Here is an 18965-nt window from a genome sequence, read left to right on the forward strand (position 1 = left end):
AGCGTTGCAATATCTTCTCTAGTAAGGGAGTTAGGATCTGCCTGTAGTCTAGATGACTCAGTTTCAACTGTCACAGTGTGTGCCCAAGCTCCCTCTCCTACCACCATGCATACCAATGGATCCACCACGCATACCAAGGGGATGGGCATGAAGTACCCAACATCTTTCTTTAGTATGCCCTAGTTTCCCACAATGATCACATTTAAATCTTTCTTTGTTATCTCCACGAGGTGGCCCTTGGCCTCTCCCCCCCACCTCGCTAATCTCTTTGAGAGCTAGAGGCAAGAGCAAATCTCTCCAGGGATGGTGTAGTGTCCATACATACTCTTCTGGTCTCCTCACTCTGTAAGTAGCTACACATTTCATCTAAAGATGGGAGAGGTGACCGCCCCAAGATTTTCAATTGGATTGGCTCAAATTCAGGATTAAGCTTACCAAGTAAAATAAGGACATGTTCCTTCTCAAGTTTCCTATACACCTTTGCCTCATCCTCAGGGTTGGGACAGCTGGAGGGCCATATAGTGATCATACTCCTCCCAGAGACCAAGGATAGTGTTGTAGTATTCAGAAATGCTTCAGTCACCTTGCTTCATAGAGATGACCTTTTGAAGAATTTTATAGACCTTTAGTGAGTCGCCTACTTGGTCAAATGTCTTAGAGACACTGTCCCAAATCGAGAAAACCAACCAAGTCATAATGGTTGAGTTCTCAGTCTCCCATTTCAGATATATGGGATCAGTCACTGCAGGGGCCCTAATAGAACCGCTAATGTATCCCAGTTTCCCCTACTTCGCAGAGACAACTTCACAGAGTGAGCCCAATCCAAATAGTTGTTATTGTCCAACTTCACAAGGGATATTTGGGTATTGGGGCTATCAAAGAGAGTCATATTGGGGTTGGTACCACCCAAACTACTAGCCGAAGCTTCCATAGGTCCACTGACCTCAGACCCAGACTTGGTAAGTACACACTTAGTGAATCAACGTAATACCACAATCAAATGGGGAGTCAACTCTACCCAAAAAAAAAAAAAAAACAGCAAGCAAACAAATCACAATTCTTGAAGAAAATCAAATCACATGCATTCCCAACAGTGCAGCATCATTCCATAACATCCAATAAGTCTCACATAATGTAACTCTTCAACCAATAGTAACCATTCAACATTCCACAAAGCATATCAGGCAAAACAGAAAAGAAACAGTGAATCTGGCGGTACCTGTCCAGCTAGGAGAGATGGAGTTGTGCTCCCAAAGTATATCACTCCAGCAAATGGGGCCCTAGGGGGTTGAAAAGTACCTCTTAGGCGATTCTATTAAGCCTAGCCACATCTCAAATGGTGGCTGGATGAGAGAGACATGAAGGGATGAGCGGTAACTTGTCTTGAGCCCCTAGGTCTTCAAATCGACTTTCACTGCCCCCATATCTCCTCCATTAGGTCTTGGTTTGGACAATGGAACGGCATTAGATCTTCTAAATGTATTATCTTACATAGTACAGCCTCTATTGGAACCCTCTACTGATGTAGATCCAAGTCTCCATGACATGAAGAAGCCTCCTTGGTCATAGGGTTTTAGTAGGAGCCTTAGGATAGTTTATTTCAGTTCTATACTTAGTTTTATTTTCTATTTTGTAATTGAACCGGCTCATATTGGTTGCATCCAATTGGTTCAATTTGGTCCAATTTAAGTGAAGTGTTCCTATTGGCTAGTAGGATCTTATATCCTATTGGTTACTTAGGAATCTCAGCTATTTAAAGTGTTTTAAGTTGTTAGGGTAAATAGGTCTTTTTGTTTTAAGTTGTTTATTAGACTCACACTCCTTCCACGATTTTGGAAGAGAGAAGGAATTTCAATTGTATTAGGATTTGGCCCTTAGGCCCTTATTATTAATAGAAAACGTGGGAGGCTCCCCCACATAATTTTGAGTTTTAAAAATACAATTTCGTTGCTGCTTTGCTGCTTTTTGCTGCTGCTGCCATTGCTCCCTTGTGTGAGTGTTGCCTTGTGGATCTCAAGGTGCTAGGGTGAGTGGACTCTCACGACTCCTTGCGTTTGTCCAGTACTGGGAGGTTCTTCTTATTCTTCAATCGAGCTTCTTCAAGCTGCTGCTGCTGCCTTTGAAGGAGATCAAACCAGTAAGTAATTTTAGTTTCCTGCATATATCCTTTCCCCTTTTCATCCTCTAACCTAATCCATCCTTTCCCATTGACCCAATCAGATCACTACAGCCAGCCTTCCATCCCCTCCAATAAACCTACAACTATTCCTTCGAATTTTAGCTTGATCCCCAAGCATTCACCTTCCAACCATCAGATCTGTGCCAAACTTCCAGCAAACATCCCTTCCTCTCCCTCCTACGCTCGAGCCCAATTTGAGTCCCATTTGACCATTAGAAACCCTAAATTCAGCCTATTTCCTAATTCCTAAAACCCGAAACCCTAACCCTAATTCTGCAGATTTTTCAAACTTAACCAAATCCAATTATTTTATCCCATAATAACCCCCTAGACCTGCATATTAAAGCTATATAAGACCCATTCCCAAATTCCAATCCTAAACCCTAGAATTAACCTAAAACCCAGTGCTGTCCATTCGAACCAGCAACCCCTTTTGCTATTGATCCTATTATCTAGCTCCTAGTAGGTCTCCTACCTATCTAGGACTGCATTATCTACCTTTCTAGGGTTCCAAAGAGGAGGTATAGAAGAAATGTAAGCTTGGTCGACTCTCAAACCAAGCTCTGATACCAAGTTAGAAAACAAGTATGGATCAATTCAAGCAAGGAACAAGAAGTAAGAGCTAAGAAGAGGAGGAGGAGAAGAGAAGAAGGAAGAAGAAGAGAAGAGAGAAACCGTGGTGAGAGTCAATCGACTTCTCTCTCACCTATATTGTTCATTAATCATTTCCTTGGAATTACATAAGCCTCTCTAGGGAGGTAATAGGTAAAAAGAAAAAAGATAAAAATTACAACTCAATATGACTTCCAATAAACCAGTGACTAAAGTACCCCTTTTACATAAACTCTAACACTATGGCTAGTACATATAATTATAGCTACTCCAGAATCCCGTGATTGGCTTAGGAGCATGGTACTAAATCTCGTTTCGTTTCGGTGCTTCGGTCTGACCAAAATTTTCGAGATACCAAAATTTCGTCGAAATCTCGGTCGAAATATGGTATTTTTCTGTGGGTGTAAAATGCCAAAAATGTCCGAGATTTCCGAAATTTTCGAAACGAGATGACCGAAATTACCGAGATTTTCGAAATTTCTGAAACGAGATGACCGAAATTTTTGAAATATTGCATTTTTTCATTTCGGACTTGCATTTCGTTTCGGACAGGTCGAGATACTCGAAATATTCGATATCTCGATCGAAATTTCGCGAGTTTTAGTACTATGCTTAGGAGAGAGCCTACATAATCCAACCAATAAGAAATAAGAACTTCTGTAACCCAACCAATAAGAGAAAAGGAGCCAACTCAGACTGGAATAATATATTCCATCCAAATAGGCTTTACATTAAAAAAAAAAAAAAGAGAGATAAATTATAGAAAAAACCCACAATTGGACTGCTTAACAAGGATAAGATATGGACTCTTATCCAAAACAGAATCTAATTATGAACAGTAGCTGCAGGGTGTCATGTCACTGAAAATTTGGCTGTCGTGTGGGCTGTCAGTTTAGCTGTGATGGTTGTGTTGTCAAAGTCAGACACCAAAATCTGATTACTTCGTCTTCCTCTGCTGGTATTGGTTAGGGACCTTGACTATGTATCACTTACATTTCCTGTTGGCCAATGGGTTAGTGTTTTCCTTGATATGAGATTGAGGAGATTCCACAAAGTTGATGGATTTGGTGCTTTGCTGGGAAAATCTTGAACCTGGGGTATCAAGGGTTGCAAAAGTTAGAGAATCCCTGGAGATTCTGTTATTTGGTGTACTTCATTACGTTTAAGTAGCAGGATGTTTGAAACCATACTTAGCCATCTTACATGTTGGTCATGAAGGCCAAGGTCTTGGTAGTTGTTGGTTTTCCAATTGTAAATAGTCCAAGGATGAGGGCTAATGACACATTGACCAACTGGAAAAAGCAATATATTTCGTTCTTTTTTTCCCCTATATGAATTCTAGAAAGAAGAATTTCATATGTTTGTTTTCTTAAATCTCCTGCATGTGTTTTACAGTTCCGAATTGCTTCAATCCATTCGTTATTTATTTCAAAAACTATTAGAGGATGGTAAGGATCAACAAACAAGTTTTGCATCTCTTTATCCTTTCACTTGAAATTTAGAGCTGCCGTAATTTGTGACCACAAATCTGTGTTCAACTCGTTTAGTCTTTAGATTTGTTTGTTTTGAAGTAACAGGTCTCTTATTATTTTGGTATCTTTTATCTATCATTTGGTGATTCAGCCTCAACGATGCAGCGGCATGTAGTGAATGCTTGGAAATGGCCTTCAAGGTTCAAGAGATTTAATTTTACGGTGTGTTCATACCTCTTCCCATGTATTTCCTGGTGAAAATTTTAAATTTTCCTGTGGTAGCTGTCATCCATTTATGGTTGATTATGAATGTAATAAATACAGTAATATACATCCCCCCTCCAAAAGTAAAAAAAGAAAAGAAAAACTCAGCATAACTATGCCTGTTATAGCTTTTGCATTTATTATTAGTTATTTATATTTATATTCTTATGATTAATTTATTATACATAATTGCTAAAAACCCAAAGTGCGGTAAAATATTCATTTGTTTTGATATTTAAAAAAGTATTTTTATTTAGAGTGATTTTGACAGTATTCGCACACACCAAATAAGGTTTGACCGGAACATAACTCCTTCAATATAAATCAGATTTAAGCAACTCTTGGATTTGTTGGAAAGCTGGTTTTGTGTTCTACCTAATACAAAATGTCTTATGTAAAAATAAAATTATTTGATCAGTCAAACTTCTTAGAGAACAAGAACATTTCTTTAAATAGCAGTTTATTTACTTATTGATAAGATCATACTTTCTAAGAATAGTATAAACCAAATGTAAGTTTTGATTGTTTCAAACTTCCAATAGCTTGCTTCTTTTGTTCTGTTGTCTTCTAGTTCTATGTTGATTTTTGATGACTTTATGTGGCTTAATATTGATTTTTGATTACTTAATGTGACTTAATGTTGATTTTTGATGACTTGATGTCGCTTAATATTGATTTTTTATGATATAAGGTACATATTGTAGCATACTAAATAATGTTAGAAAAGAGGGGAAATAAAAATAAACACTCGGGCACCTAGGCAACGCCTAGGCGGGTGCTTTGTCACCTAAGTGCTTAGACGGACCTCCAATGCCGTGGTTCGCCTAGGCACCGTGACGACTATGAACAGCAATATAGGGTTAGGGTTTTGGGTTTTTGAAAAGAGTAAAATAGGAGAATCTGGGGTTTAGAGGGGGAGGATGGGGCTAGGGTTTGGATCGAGTGCTATAGGTGTAGAGAGGGAAATTTGGTTTTGGTTTGGTGTAGTTTTGATGGTTGGATTGGTCTGTGATGAATTTGGCTAATGGGATGATCTCCAGAAATAGGGGGATGTTGTGGTTTGAATGGGGTAATGGGAAAAAAGCTTGGTTTGAGTATCCCAATTGGGCAGGATAATACTTGATCCAATTGTGGGAAGGCGTTATTAGCTGAATGGTTTGTTAAGAATTTTGGGAGATGGGTGGGAAAATAAGGGTTTTGGGGTGGTTTGGAGGATTAGGAGAAGAATGGGGTATTGGTGGGATGGATCAAACTTACTGTTGTTGCAGAGAAATCTTTGCAGCAGCTTGTTTAGTTGATGTTATTGAATAAAGATTGAATCTTGATCTTGAACATGAAGGAGATCCTCAAAGAATTGAAAGAAAGCTTCAAAGAACCACCCGGGCTTCGCACTGTGAGGTGTCAATCGGATCAAACACTGATTCCTTCAAACGATCCACTTGGGCTTCACACCGCAAATTGTCAATTGGATCAAACACCAATCCCATCAGCTTTGATCAAACACAAAGCTGACCAAGACAGATGAGTGAATTGGTCAAAAGGGGAGGGGAGCCAAGTGACCAAGTCAGGGAAGGAGGATGGGGGGAGGGAAAGGGGGAGGGGGAAGGGGAGGGGAGCCAACTGACCAAGACAGATGAGTGCATGGGGATATCAGAGGAATAAACCACTCTCGCAACGACTTCTGGGAGGAGAATGCCCATAGGGTGCCAATGGTCGAGCCAGAGAGAGGTTGTAGAACCATCATTGATCCTAGATTGAATTGCTCTAAGAGCAATGGGCCTAAGAATCAGAATTTTCTGCTTGACCCAAGAGGAGTCTGGAGAGAGGGGAACAGTCCACAGGGAGTTATCTTTGATGGGGTAGGAATAAACCCAATTTACCCAGATGTTGTCCTGTTTGGAAGTGACTTTCCAGATGAGCTTGAGGGTACCAGCAATGTTGGAGTCCTTGATTCTACACAGATTGAGACCTCCCTCATCCTTAGGAAGGCAAATGCAGGCCCAACTAAGGGGATAGAGGAATCTGGATGTTTCAGCATCTTTTCAGAGGAAGGCACATAAAGATTCAAGGGCTTTGAAGATGGATTTGGGACGACCAAAGAAGCGCACCAATAGATGTAGGAATTTGAAGAACCGATCTAATCAACTCTAATCTTCTGGCATAGGAGAGAAGCTTGCCTTTCTAGACGTGGAGCTTTTTGCAGATCAGGCCAAGCATCAGGCTACAGTGATGACTGGTTAATCTACCAGGAATCAAGGGGAGATCAAGATACTTGACAGGGAGGGAGCCAAGGGAGAAGATGGTCAGACCTAGGAGGGAAGCCTTTTCCCGCTTAGTGACCCTGGCAAGAAAAAGATGGGATTTGAGAAGGTTGATGCGGAGACCAGAGAGACTCTCAAAGAGAAGGGAATCCAAGATGGTCGATATGGAGGAGGAGTTGGCCTTGGAGAAAATCATAAGGTCATCAGTGGAGGCAAGATGGGTGGCTTAAGGGCTTTGCATTTGGGGATGGGGGAAATTAGGAGATGGTTAGTGTTGGATTGAATAAGTCGGGAGAGAACTTCAAGAGCCAGGGAGAAGAGGAAGGGTGAGAGGAGGCATCGTTGGCGAATGCTAACAGAAGGAGAGAAGTAGCCTGTAGGAGAGCCATTCACGAGCGTAGAGAAGGAAGGGGAAGATATACAGGAGTATATCCAGCGAATAAAAGGAGAGGGAAAGGATATCCGATGAAGGATATCATACAAAATTCCCAACGGAGAGAGTCAAAGGCTTTGTGAATGTCAATTTTCATGAGAGCTGCAAGAGAGTGAGATTTCATGTCAAAGCCTCAAACAATTTTGGAACAAAGGAGAATATTATCCGAAATACTCCTACCGGAAATAAATGCCTATTGATTGGGGCTCACCAAAGAGGCTACAACCAAAGAGGCTACAACCAAATTAAGACGATTACCCAAGATTTTGGCGATGAATTTATAGAGGATATTACAGAGGGTGATGGGCCTAAAGTCAGACATGGAGGAAGCTCCATGTCTAAGCTTCTTTAATGACCTTTCCGGTACTAAGCTTCTATTCTGTACACTTTAGGCTGTGTTTGGAACGCAAGAAAAAATTATCTTGAGAAGAAAAGAATATTTTCAAGAAAATTGAGAAACAAAAATGGAGTTGCCATATTTCTTCCCACTATTTGAGCCATCATTGATAGCTTTCGTGGTTCTCTTCCTTATTCATAAATGCAAACAGCTAGCTAGAAGACTGAGAAATAATAGAAAGGGATTTACATATGATCTAGCTGCAAGAAAATCAGAGAAGTTTACCATTAATTAAGTAATATTCTTCCACAACTCAATTGCTTTGTTTATTTTCACTAGTATATATCTTGGAAAGAAGAGTTGGTGAATTTCAATGAGGAACTGAGAAAACAAAGACACCAAACATGTCTTACAGTGGGAGGGTTGTTATGAGAACAACATCATCTCCTTACAAGTGAGTGGAGGATGGAAATATGCCTGAATGGGTTCTTAGACATTTACCCGTAAAATGATGAAGTCATGAGACCACCTCCTGCAGTCTTACCATGTAGCCATAATGCTGAGAAGGGAACTGTTTTGCTGCCAAGAGTCGAGTCTAGAAGACCATGCTGAGGACCCATCTTCAATAGCCTTCCGATCCTACCAGATCTGCCATCGGCTCTGCCACATCATCTTTACTGAGGAAACTTTCATGTTATACCGTGGCTTGAATGCTCTCTGGTTTGAATCCACCCCTACTAATGGAATATCCACATTTGTCGCCGTCTCCAACAACTTCTTGGCATCCACGTTCTCTCTCTCTCTCTTCCCCCGCTATCTCCCCTGCTATATCTTCCTTTATCTGCTTCTCTCTCAATACCCTCAGTAGGAGACAGGTGATTGCAGAAGGAGACGAAAACAGATTTTTCTCGCAGGGAAGAGGAGTTTTCTCGCCTTCACGGCGAGTTCCGTAATATAGCGGTGATAAAAAATTTTGCATGTCTCAATGTAAATTTCAAATGAAGATTCTTCTTTCCACGAGTTGCATACCAAACAGCAAAAAAATATCGGTCAAGAAAATCGTACAGAATCTGAACGATTTTCTTTTCTTGACTTCCAAACAGCCTTAGTTCCTTTTGCAAGAAAAATAAAGTCTCTGGACCTTGTGCCTAACTTAGCCCCTTGGTTCTAGGGATCTGTGCAAGCCATGCATCCTTGTAAATTTAGCGATTATTAGGGACTATTCACTTATAAACATGTCCTGATTTTCTGCTGATGATGTTGTCTTTATTTCTTTTTTTCTTTTTTTCCTGCCTTTGCAAGGATCCATGTACCCAACCCCATTTAGTTGGGATAAGGCTGAGTTGTTGATGTTGTTTCATTCACTTATTAACATACTCTACAGACAGAACATTCCCCCCCCCCCCCCTCCTTTTAAGTGCTTGAACTAGTTCCTCAAAAAGTCTTTTTGGTCAATTTTGCTATGTAAGTGCTTTTGATTCAAACTGATGCCATGATGAGTACAAGTCTATTTGATTATTGAAGCACTTTTACATGTTGGAATTCTGATCAGTAACAACATTTCAAACTCCATATCCAGGTTGATACTTGTTTGTTTGAACTCAATGGCGAGAGTGATTCAATTTTCCCCATCAGAAGTTATAATAACCAAGCTTTAGCTAGTGCTGATTTATCCAGACCCCAGCCAAGGACATATGCAACTTCTTGTGTTATGGAAAAAGATTTACCAAAAGATAATTCAGTTTCTGATATGTTAGTTGATTCATTTGGAAGATTGCATAATTACTTGAGGATTTCGCTGACTGAGCGTTGCAATCTTCGATGCCAATACTGTATGCCAGAAGAGGGTGTGAATCTTACTCCTAGCCCTCAGATTTTGTCAACAAATGAGATTGTTCGCTTAGCAAATCTCTTTGTCAGCTCAGGTGTGGTTAAGATTCGATTGACCGGTGGGGAACCAACAATCCGGAAAGACATCGAAGACATATGCTTACAGTTGTCTAACTTGAAAGGGCTGAAAACACTAGCCATGACTACAAATGGAATTACTCTTGCAAGAAAACTTCCAAAGTTGAAAGAGTGTGGGCTGAATTCAGTGAATATCAGTTTAGATACATTGGTCCCAGCAAAGTTTGAGTTCATGACCAGACGTAAAGGGCTTGAAAGGGTTATGGAATCGATCAATGCTGCTATAGATCTCGGGTACAATCCAGTGAAAGTATGCTTTCCTTACCAAATTATTTTCATTTTAGGGTCTTTCCTAGTTTGAATTATTTATTGTGTTGTCTTACAGGCCTGTTGGTTTTTCTTCATCTTTTTCCCACCTAATGTAAATTAGGGTCAAAAGTTTCTTATTGGTGTGAATGTTAAGTGTCTAATGCAATATTATTTTTGTCAGGTCAATTGTGTTGTAATGCGTGGATTCAATGATGATGAGATTTGCAATTTCATGGAGTTGACACGTGAGAAACCAATTAATGTTCGGTTCATTGAGTTCATGCCTTTTGATGGAAATCACTGGAATGTGAAGAAACTTGTGCCTTATTCAGAGATGCTTGATAGAGTGGTAAGGTAGAAACCTGATCGGTTATCCCTATTCATGGTAACTTAAGTCCACTTTACGAATGCTTATATAATGGCTTGTGATAATTGAGCAGGTACAACAGTTTAAGGGTCTAACAAGGCTTCAGGATCATCCATCAGATACATCTAAGAATTTCAGGCTAGATGGGCATCATGGTTCTGTTTCTTTTATTACATCAATGACAGAACATTTTTGTGCTGGTTGCAATAGATTGCGACTTTTAGCAGATGGGAACTTCAAAGTTTGCCTCTTTGGTCCTTCTGAGGTAGAGGATCTTTCATCAATACTACTTACATTCATCCTTTTCTTTGAGTTTCATTTTCAATATGATATTAATCAACCCATGTCAGACCTGAATTTAACTAGAATAACCTGTGTTCCTGTTTTGAGGGCGGGCCTTGGTGCAACGGTAAGGTTGCTCCATTGTGACTAAGTGGTCATGGGTTCGAGTATGGAAACAGCCTCTCTGCGAAAGCAGGGGTAAGGTTGCGTACATTATGATCCTTCCCAGGCCCCGCAGTGGCAGGAGCCTCGTGCACTGGGTATCCACACATCAATAATTTATATAAGTACATGTCTATATGATGCATGTCATGCATTGCATCATTTGCATGTACTTAGCAATAAACATTTTTATATTTTCCACAATGAGTTTCACATTATTTAATTTTTCAGAAATTAAAAAAATGACAGAATAATCTAATATACTACATTAGCATACAAATAATATGAATCTAATCTTATCTTCTATTTCAGCCATTGATACATTTTATAAATTATAATGAAAGAAAAAATCATGATTTTTTTGCATTTTTTAAGTATTTTATAATTCCAGAAAATAGAAAAAAAATAAAATAAAATTACATATTATAGGGTAAAAATATAATCTTGATGCAAAGTGATAGATCTGTACATAATGTTATATATATATGATACACATAAGTATTGGTTGAAATTTTTGGAAAAAATAAAAAAAAAAATCAATTTGGGAAGCAATTTTCGGTTTGGGTGAAAAATGCATGTATACAAAGAATGCATAGCTAACTTAGTTTAAACTATTCTCTTTAAACCATAGCAAAAAAAGACCTAAAATCAGAGATTTGAACAAATAAATCAAGTTTTTCCAAAAAACTTACCAAAACCTTCAAGAACACCTTTAGATTTCGAATCTGGGTTGTTTGATGCACCAAAAGCTGTGAATCCACCTCCTTTAGAATCGTTTTTGACCAAGGATTTGAAGCCCTCAAAAAATCAGGTCGAAAAAATGGGTTTGAACCATGATTTTGGGGGTTTTCCTTGGTTGGACAAGCCCTTTTTTTCCGCCCGGAGCCTCTCTGTTTCGTTTTCTGCTGAAAATACTAAACATAACCCATATGTTGCTTAAGTGTGTCGAGACGTACCGATACATATCGATATGTACCGATACGTTAAAAAATAATAAAAAAATAAAAAATGGACGTCTCGGCTGTATCGAAACGTATTGACCATATCGTATCGATATGTATCGATCAATACGTATTGATACAGTCGAGACATTTTAATTTTTAAAAAACTAGAGACGTCTCATTATGTATCGTATCGACCTCGACCGATACCGAGACGTATCGGCCTAGACGATACTTTAAACACTGCTAGCAACCACAGCTTGTTTTTTGCTACACAAGTAACAAGATTCCCACCAACATAAGTACAGTACCCTAAGGTCGACCTTTTGTCATTAGGTTCAACATGCATGCGATCATGAGTAGAGAAAAAAACACCTTTTTCCTTGGGCAGACTTCCAAGTATTGCAAGATGCGAAACATTGCTTCCATATGTGTGGAATAGGGATCATGCATTTACTGACTGACTAAACTCACAGCATAGGCTATGTCAGGACGAGTATAAGAGAAGTCAATCAACCTGCCTACCAATCTTTGATATTTGCCCTTGTTAACTGGTTCTCCCTCTTTATTTTTGAGATGGGCATTAGCTTCAAGGGATGTATCTGTAGGCTTACAACCAAGCATCCCTGTCTCATATAAGAGATCAAGAGTGTATGTTTGTTGAGAGAGAAAGATACCTTCTGATGACTGGGCAACTTCGATACCAAGAAAATAATGTAGGGTTCCCTAGTCCTTAATCTCAAACTTCTTTCCTAGATACGACTTTAGACGGGTATCTCTATAGGGTCACTTCCAGTGTTGTGTCATCAACGTAGACAATGAGAACAGCAATGTGATCACCTGAGATAAATAATGTGTGATTAGCACATAGTTATCATGGTGTCGCCATGGCGACATATCGCTGGAGTAGTGGGCATATCGACAAACGACATGGGATATGTAAGAATATCGACTGATATGGCCTCCATGGACGCCATACCACGATATATGGCCATATCGGCCGATATTCATGTTCAAGTGTATAAAACTTAAGTTTTTAATAAGGGGAATTATTAATGTAACAAGGGTCTGTTATGTATCCAAACATAACAAGACACTAACTACCCTCTTAAAACTACAATAAGAGATGCAGTGGGAATAAATTTACAGGGATAATTAAGTAAATCACATTTGTTGTCAAAGTTGAAAAAAAATCAAAGAAAAAACAAGAACCTTAAACTATATTTCGCATTAAAGGGTTAAATTGTAAATGAGCACAACCCATCTTCTCAAAATGAACTACCCAAATTGCCTATCTCTCTCATTTCCAGCTTGCCTCCGGCGGAGCTCAAAGTCTCCTTGATGTTCCCATAGTGTTTCCAAATCGTTTTCGTCTTCAAGTTCTGGCATCGATGAATTCTCTGTATTCTGCCTATTGGGTTCTCCAATTTTTCCTGAAATTCATTCTCTTCGCCACCACCACCATCTTTGTGTGTGGTTTCTTCTTCCTTGTCTTCCTCGATGTCACTCTCAGACATAATTTCAATGTCCACCATTCTAGAAATCAGAAAATAGGGTTGCTTTTCGGAAATTTGTCATTTTTCTCTCTGGACAAATCTTGATTCGTCTATGTCTCTGATTGAGTTAACAGACGAAGAGGACATGTCGCTGATATCCATGGTTTCGGAGCTCACCAAATTTGAATTCTGCAAAAGCGGGTTTCTTCTAAACTTTCTATTTCTGCAGTCATTTCTACGTTCTCTTCATCAAAGTCCAATACAATTTCAGTTTGAGATGATTCTGCGAAATCTCTATGTGACAAAAACCCATCCTTTGGATCGAGAGAAAGATTCTCAAGGGAGAATTCATCACTTTAACCGATTGATTTTGGGTTGGAATCAAAGTAAAATAAGTCTTTTTTGCATAGGAACTTAACTTCTGTAAGGACATTGTCCTTACTCTGAAAATGAGGTTCAGAATCGACTAACTCTTCCCTGCCACAGTTTTTCTTGAGTCAGAGTCTCAGGCTATGTTTCCCCTGCTTTAGAGTGAGAATCAGTGGAGGAGTTCTCCACTATTTCTTTCCTGCGTTAGGCTTTGTTTCTTGTGAAGTCTGATATTGAAACTTGAAACAGAACTTTGGAATATCTTTCTCACTAGGTTTATCAATGTCTAAATCCTCAAATTTGGTAGTCTCAGGTTGGGCTGTGGAGCAATTCAAATCTTCCTTCTGATAACCATCTTTTGAATGAAATCTGTCACACAAAAACTAATCAGGCTGCAAGAACAAAAGAAATTCATTCGACCCATCAAATAATTTCCCAGATTCTGCTTACCTAAAGATATATATGCTAACCAGGCTGATCAGATAAAACATGAAGCCACTCACAGAAAACCAGAGAGCACAAACAGAGGGCACCATCTTCCTGAACAGAAATTCAATAGCAGATCCTTTGCTCACCAAATCGAAGTGGGTATTGGAAACAAACATCATTCGGGTTCCAATCAATTCAATCCACCTGACTGCTCCTTCAGAGTTTGAGGCAAGGATTGAAGGATAGTTCATGAAATTCTTCACTTCCTTCGTTGGGCTTGACAAACAACAAAGAAGATGGGGTGACCGATGCTTCTATCAAATATTCAAATGAACACCTGAGACCCACAAAATCAAATACCCAAAAAATAGAAGAGACGGTAGTAGTGAAGAAGATTACCTTGTCGCCATGTCTTTCTTTCTCTTTCTCGAACATTAAATCTTGGAATGTTTTTCCAGGGTTAGATGTGAGATCCGAGAGGGTGGGTGCTTTGTTCTTCTCCTCCTCTCTCAAAGTCTCACCAACTTCAGAAATCCTGGCCAAAGGAGACGATGAGCTTACGTGTGACACCTATCATCGTTGTTGAGATTTCTGACTTTTGGGTTATGACTTAGGATTTTCGTAGCAGCAGAGAGCCGCTTCAATGAGAGCTCGATCCCTGCTGGTAACGAGAGAGAGATTACGTAAGAAAAAAGACAGAAATACCATTTAAATGTTACTTTACAAAATTTTAATAAAAGAAAATGAAATATCTTAATTGCCCCATCTAATTGAACCTTCAATGTCTCATTCATCGTTGTGTATTAGTCATTTCACCATTTTGTTATTTTCCAAACGTAACCCACCATTGTTACATGAATAACAACCCTTTTAATAATTATTAATTTTTTTAACCTTTTAAAAGATAATGCTTTTATCTTAATATGGATTTTTAAGTTACACCTGCAATACACATCAACATAAAAAAAAAATTTAAAAACTTAAAACAATACACTATATCCTAACTCTCGTCTCTTGGGAGAAATAGAAATCGAAAAAGAGAACAGAGGAGAGAGTCGTGAGATAGAGAGACGCAGTTCTTCTTCACTTCTTCGAATGGCTGTCGGCCTCCTTCCTCGGCTCCGGCGAGTCCTCCCAGCTCCGGCAACCTCTTAAAGCAGGTAAGTAATTACAGTAATTGTTTTTATTTATTTATTTGGTGGTTCTTCTTCTTCTCCTCCCAGTCCTCCGGCAACTCTCTCCTTCAGTTCTTCTTCTTCTTCTGTTCAGTTCTTCTTCTCACTCATTCACGCCCAGTCACGACTCCAGCGAGACTGCGAGAGACAGAGAGGGGGTTTCTCACTCCTTTGGTTCTTCTTCTTCCTCTTCAGTTCTTCTTCTCCTCCCATTGCTTTTTCAGTTCTTCTCACTTCTTTGTTTTCTTCACTTCCGGACTCCTCTTCTCCCCTTTTTTTATAGATAATATTCAGTCACAGAGGGGTTTTTTTCATGTGACAGTGACACAGCCAAATACACACGGCTGTTGTATAAAGCAACACCAAGTCACCAACGGCAGTTTTTTTTTCTTTCATTCTTCTTCCCTTGCACACAGCCACACACACAAACACACACAGAGACAGAGGGAGAGTGTCGAGAGACAAAGAGGGAGGGTGTTGGTAATTTTTTCATGCGACACACACAGCCAAATACAGTAATACACACGGCTGTTGTATTTTTTTTTTTGTTATAGGGTATATATTATAGCATACTAAATGACATTAAAAATAGAGAAAATAAAAAATAAAACATGGTCGACATGATCGCCATGGCGGGCGACATGTTGATATATCGATTAGACACCCCTCCACCGACTTGGATCGCCGTGACGACGTGACAACTATGGATTAACATTACTCTATTTATACCCAACAGATACCATAGCCTTATGAAAATGGCCAAACCAAGCCCTAGGTGATTGCTTCAATCCATATAGTGCCAGTTTCAGTTTGCATACTTTTCCTTGAGTTTCTTTGTCAGAGAAGCCAAAGTCTCCTGATATTCAATCCCATACATCTGAGTAAAGCCCTTTGCAACAAGCCAAGCCTTGTAACGATCCACAGTGCCATCCATTTTTTGTTTAACTGTGAAGACCATTTGCAACCCACAATTTTCTTATCTTGAGGAAGATAGACTAATTCCCATGTGTCATTTTTCCAAGAGCCCTCATTTCTTCATTCATATCATCTTCCCATCGTGGATTTGCTAGAGCCTTCTACCAATTCTGAGGAATAGAAACAAAAGACAAAGAAGATACAAAAACACGATAGGATGGAGAAAGGGAATCGTAAGGATGTTGAGTGCAAGTTCGTTTACCTTTCCGAATAGCAATGGGTAAATGAAGAGAGAGATCATCATGGTCACTAAGAGAAAGAGACTCACCCTGATGGATGGATGGTACTATGGATCCTAGATCAGAGGAAGGCGGTTGACTGGGTTAAGTAGGCATAATTTTAGTGGTGGTATCAACTTGCTTGTTCCGCACACTTCCATAAATATGTAGAGGCCTAGGTGATGATATAGACTCCTCATAAAGTTGTGGCTTAGGCTGTGTAGGCTCCCCCTGAATAGGTTCACTCTCTTGAAATAGTGGCCCATCAAGTAGAGAAACAATAAGAAAATCTTCCCTAGATATTGTTCTCCCCCTGAAGAGGTGACGATAGAGAGTAATAAGCTTTGGACTCATGGAAGATCACATCCATGGTAACCAAAACACAGCGAGAAGGCGGATGATAACACTTGCAGCCTTTTTGGGTAGCAGAGTAACCAATAAAGATACATTTGAGACCCTTGGGATCAAGTTTGCCATGAGGGTGATGGTTACGAGCAAAACAAACACACCCAAAAACCTTAGGTGGAATAACAAAGGAAGAAGAACCCAGAAAGACAGAAAGAGGACACTGAAAATCCAAAACACGAGTGGGCATTCTGTTAATGAGGTAGGCTGCAGTCAGAACAGCTTCACTCCAAAAACAAGCAGGCACATGCATCTCAAACATGAGGGAACGAGCGACTTTCAGTTGGTGATGGTTTTTTTCATTTGGCCACACCATTCTGAGCAGGTGTATCAACACAACTGGTTTGGTGTATGATACCTGGGCAGCAAGATAAGATTGGAAGCCGCAGTCCTTGTGTATTCGGTTCCATTGTCAGTGCAAAGAATTTTCACTCTAGCATCAAATTGAGTTAGGACCATGCTATGAAACCTTTGAAAACAGCTAAACACCTCATTTTTATGACGCAACAAATACACCCAGTAGTACGAGTATGAAAATCGATAAAGGTAACAAACCAGCGCTATCCAGTAATAGAAACAAAACAGGCAGGGCCCCAGACATTAGAATGTATTAAAAGAAAGGGAGCTTTACTAATATTATCAGAACTAGGGTAAACAGTTGCGAGTTTGCTTGGCTAAAACACAAGCATCACAGAAAAAGTCTTTTGTATTACAATGCTGAAATTAAAGAGGAAAAACTTTAGCTAAAGTACTAATGGGTGGATGGCCCAAACGCCTATGCCAACGATGCAAATCAGATAAGTACAAACCACCGTGCACTCTACCACTGCCAATTGTTTCCCCGTTACCAAGTCCTGAAAAACACAATGAGATTAGTAGTAAAATTAGGGTCATGTAACACAGAGGAAAGAGATAACAGAGAAGTGGGTAGAAGACCCGGTCATATGATTAGTGGCCTCTGTGTCTATTATCCAAGGTGTGGATACAACTGAGGCACAGTGACCACTAAAGGAGATTCCTGAATGGGTGAAATTGGAGTCAGAGGTGGTAGGAATAGTGGCAGCAGAGGCAGCGGATGATGAATGGGCGAAAATGGGCTCTAATACCATGATGATTTTTGGGGAATTGTGTTGTGTCTATGAGACACCAGCCAGGCTTTATTTATAATAGAGTAAGATGAGGTACAAGTCCAATAATGCCCCTAAGGACAATTCTACCCTTGTACCCATATTAGAACAGTACTCGAAAAATATGATAGACAATGACAGCTTTTGATAATAAGATAATCAACTGTTCGGAGCCTTTTTCAATAGATGGACATGATTGGTACGACTGAATGTCTACTATTATGCAAGATAAAATCATTGGATATTAAAATGTTTCTGTCCACGGTTTTTTTTCTGATGTGTTTGTATTTACCATCACAGGTTAGCTTGAGAGATCCCCTTCGTAGTGGTATCGATGATAATGGGCTGAAAGAAATAATTGGGGCAGCGGTATGTCTGATATGAATTTCCATAATGCTTTTTCTTTCAAACAAAAATATATGTATAATCTTCAAGGGAAAATTAAATATTGGAAGGGTTTGTGAACTTTGTCTTCATCAGAAATATACACTTCCTTGCATGTGGCAGACTTTGACAGATGAGGTTGGTGCATGTGCCCTAATCTCATTGGTCAAATTAAATGTTGGAAGGGTTTGTGAACTTTGTCTTCATCAGAAATATACACTTCCTTGCATGTGGCAAACTTTGACAGATGAGGTTGGTGCATGTGCCCTAATCTCATTGGTCAAATTTCAACCCAAAACAAGTATGGGCAGTTTTGTAAATTCTTTCTTCACTTTGAAGATGGTTTCCCTTCCATTTGGGAATGAGACTTGATCAGTGAGATGTCTGTGGGTTCTTCTATCACCTGGATCTGCCAATGCTTGCTACGTGGGAAGGGAGCATGGCCCTGTGTGATCAAGTTGAAATTCATAAACTCATGTCATTTAACTCCCCATGATCATTAGAGAAATCTCTCATTTGTCAAATACTTAAAGAATGTTGTTTGGCCATGTCTGGAAATGTCTGTATCGTCGATTTGCATGAATAAATAATGTATACCATTATTGCATTTTAATTTGGGGTTGCTTTATTTCTATTTCTTAATCTGACTTGAGACTTTATTTTTATCGTCTGTTTTAGGTCAAGCGGAAGAAAGCTGCTCATTCTGGAATGTTCGACATTGCGAAGACAGCAAATAGACCTATGGTACATATCGGTGGTTAAGAATTGATGTGGTGATTTCCTTCAGATCCTTTTCTCTTACCTTGATTAAGATATTTGAAAGATGTGTCAATTCCCCTCCACCCCAACACCCCCCCCCC

General features: G+C 39.5%; 1 protein-coding gene across 2 annotated transcripts; it reads left to right on the forward strand.

Annotated features, from left to right (window-relative positions):
• The first annotated feature begins 209 nt into the window (after window positions 1–209).
• LOC122644211 (GTP 3',8-cyclase, mitochondrial) lies at window positions 210–18965 on the forward strand. 2 transcript variants are annotated; one of them, XM_043837824.1, is made up of 8 exons: window positions 210–216; window positions 3688–3689; window positions 4415–4485; window positions 9138–9776; window positions 9957–10124; window positions 10216–10407; window positions 18022–18090; window positions 18784–18965. In XM_043837824.1, exons 3-8 carry the CDS (start codon window positions 4423–4425, stop codon window positions 18865–18867), a joined length of 1215 nt encoding a protein of 404 aa, XP_043693759.1. In that variant the 5' UTR covers window positions 210–216; window positions 3688–3689; window positions 4415–4422; the 3' UTR covers window positions 18868–18965. The 2 variants fall into 2 exon arrangements, with proteins under 2 accessions (XP_043693759.1, XP_043693761.1); XM_043837826.1 differs by lacking the exons at window positions 210–216; window positions 3688–3689; window positions 4415–4485 and adding an exon at window positions 6827–6829.

The sequence above is a fragment of the Telopea speciosissima genome, chromosome 10, assembly GCF_018873765.1.
Source record: "Telopea speciosissima isolate NSW1024214 ecotype Mountain lineage chromosome 10, Tspe_v1, whole genome shotgun sequence".
NCBI classification, from domain to species: Eukaryota; Viridiplantae; Streptophyta; class Magnoliopsida; order Proteales; family Proteaceae; genus Telopea; species Telopea speciosissima.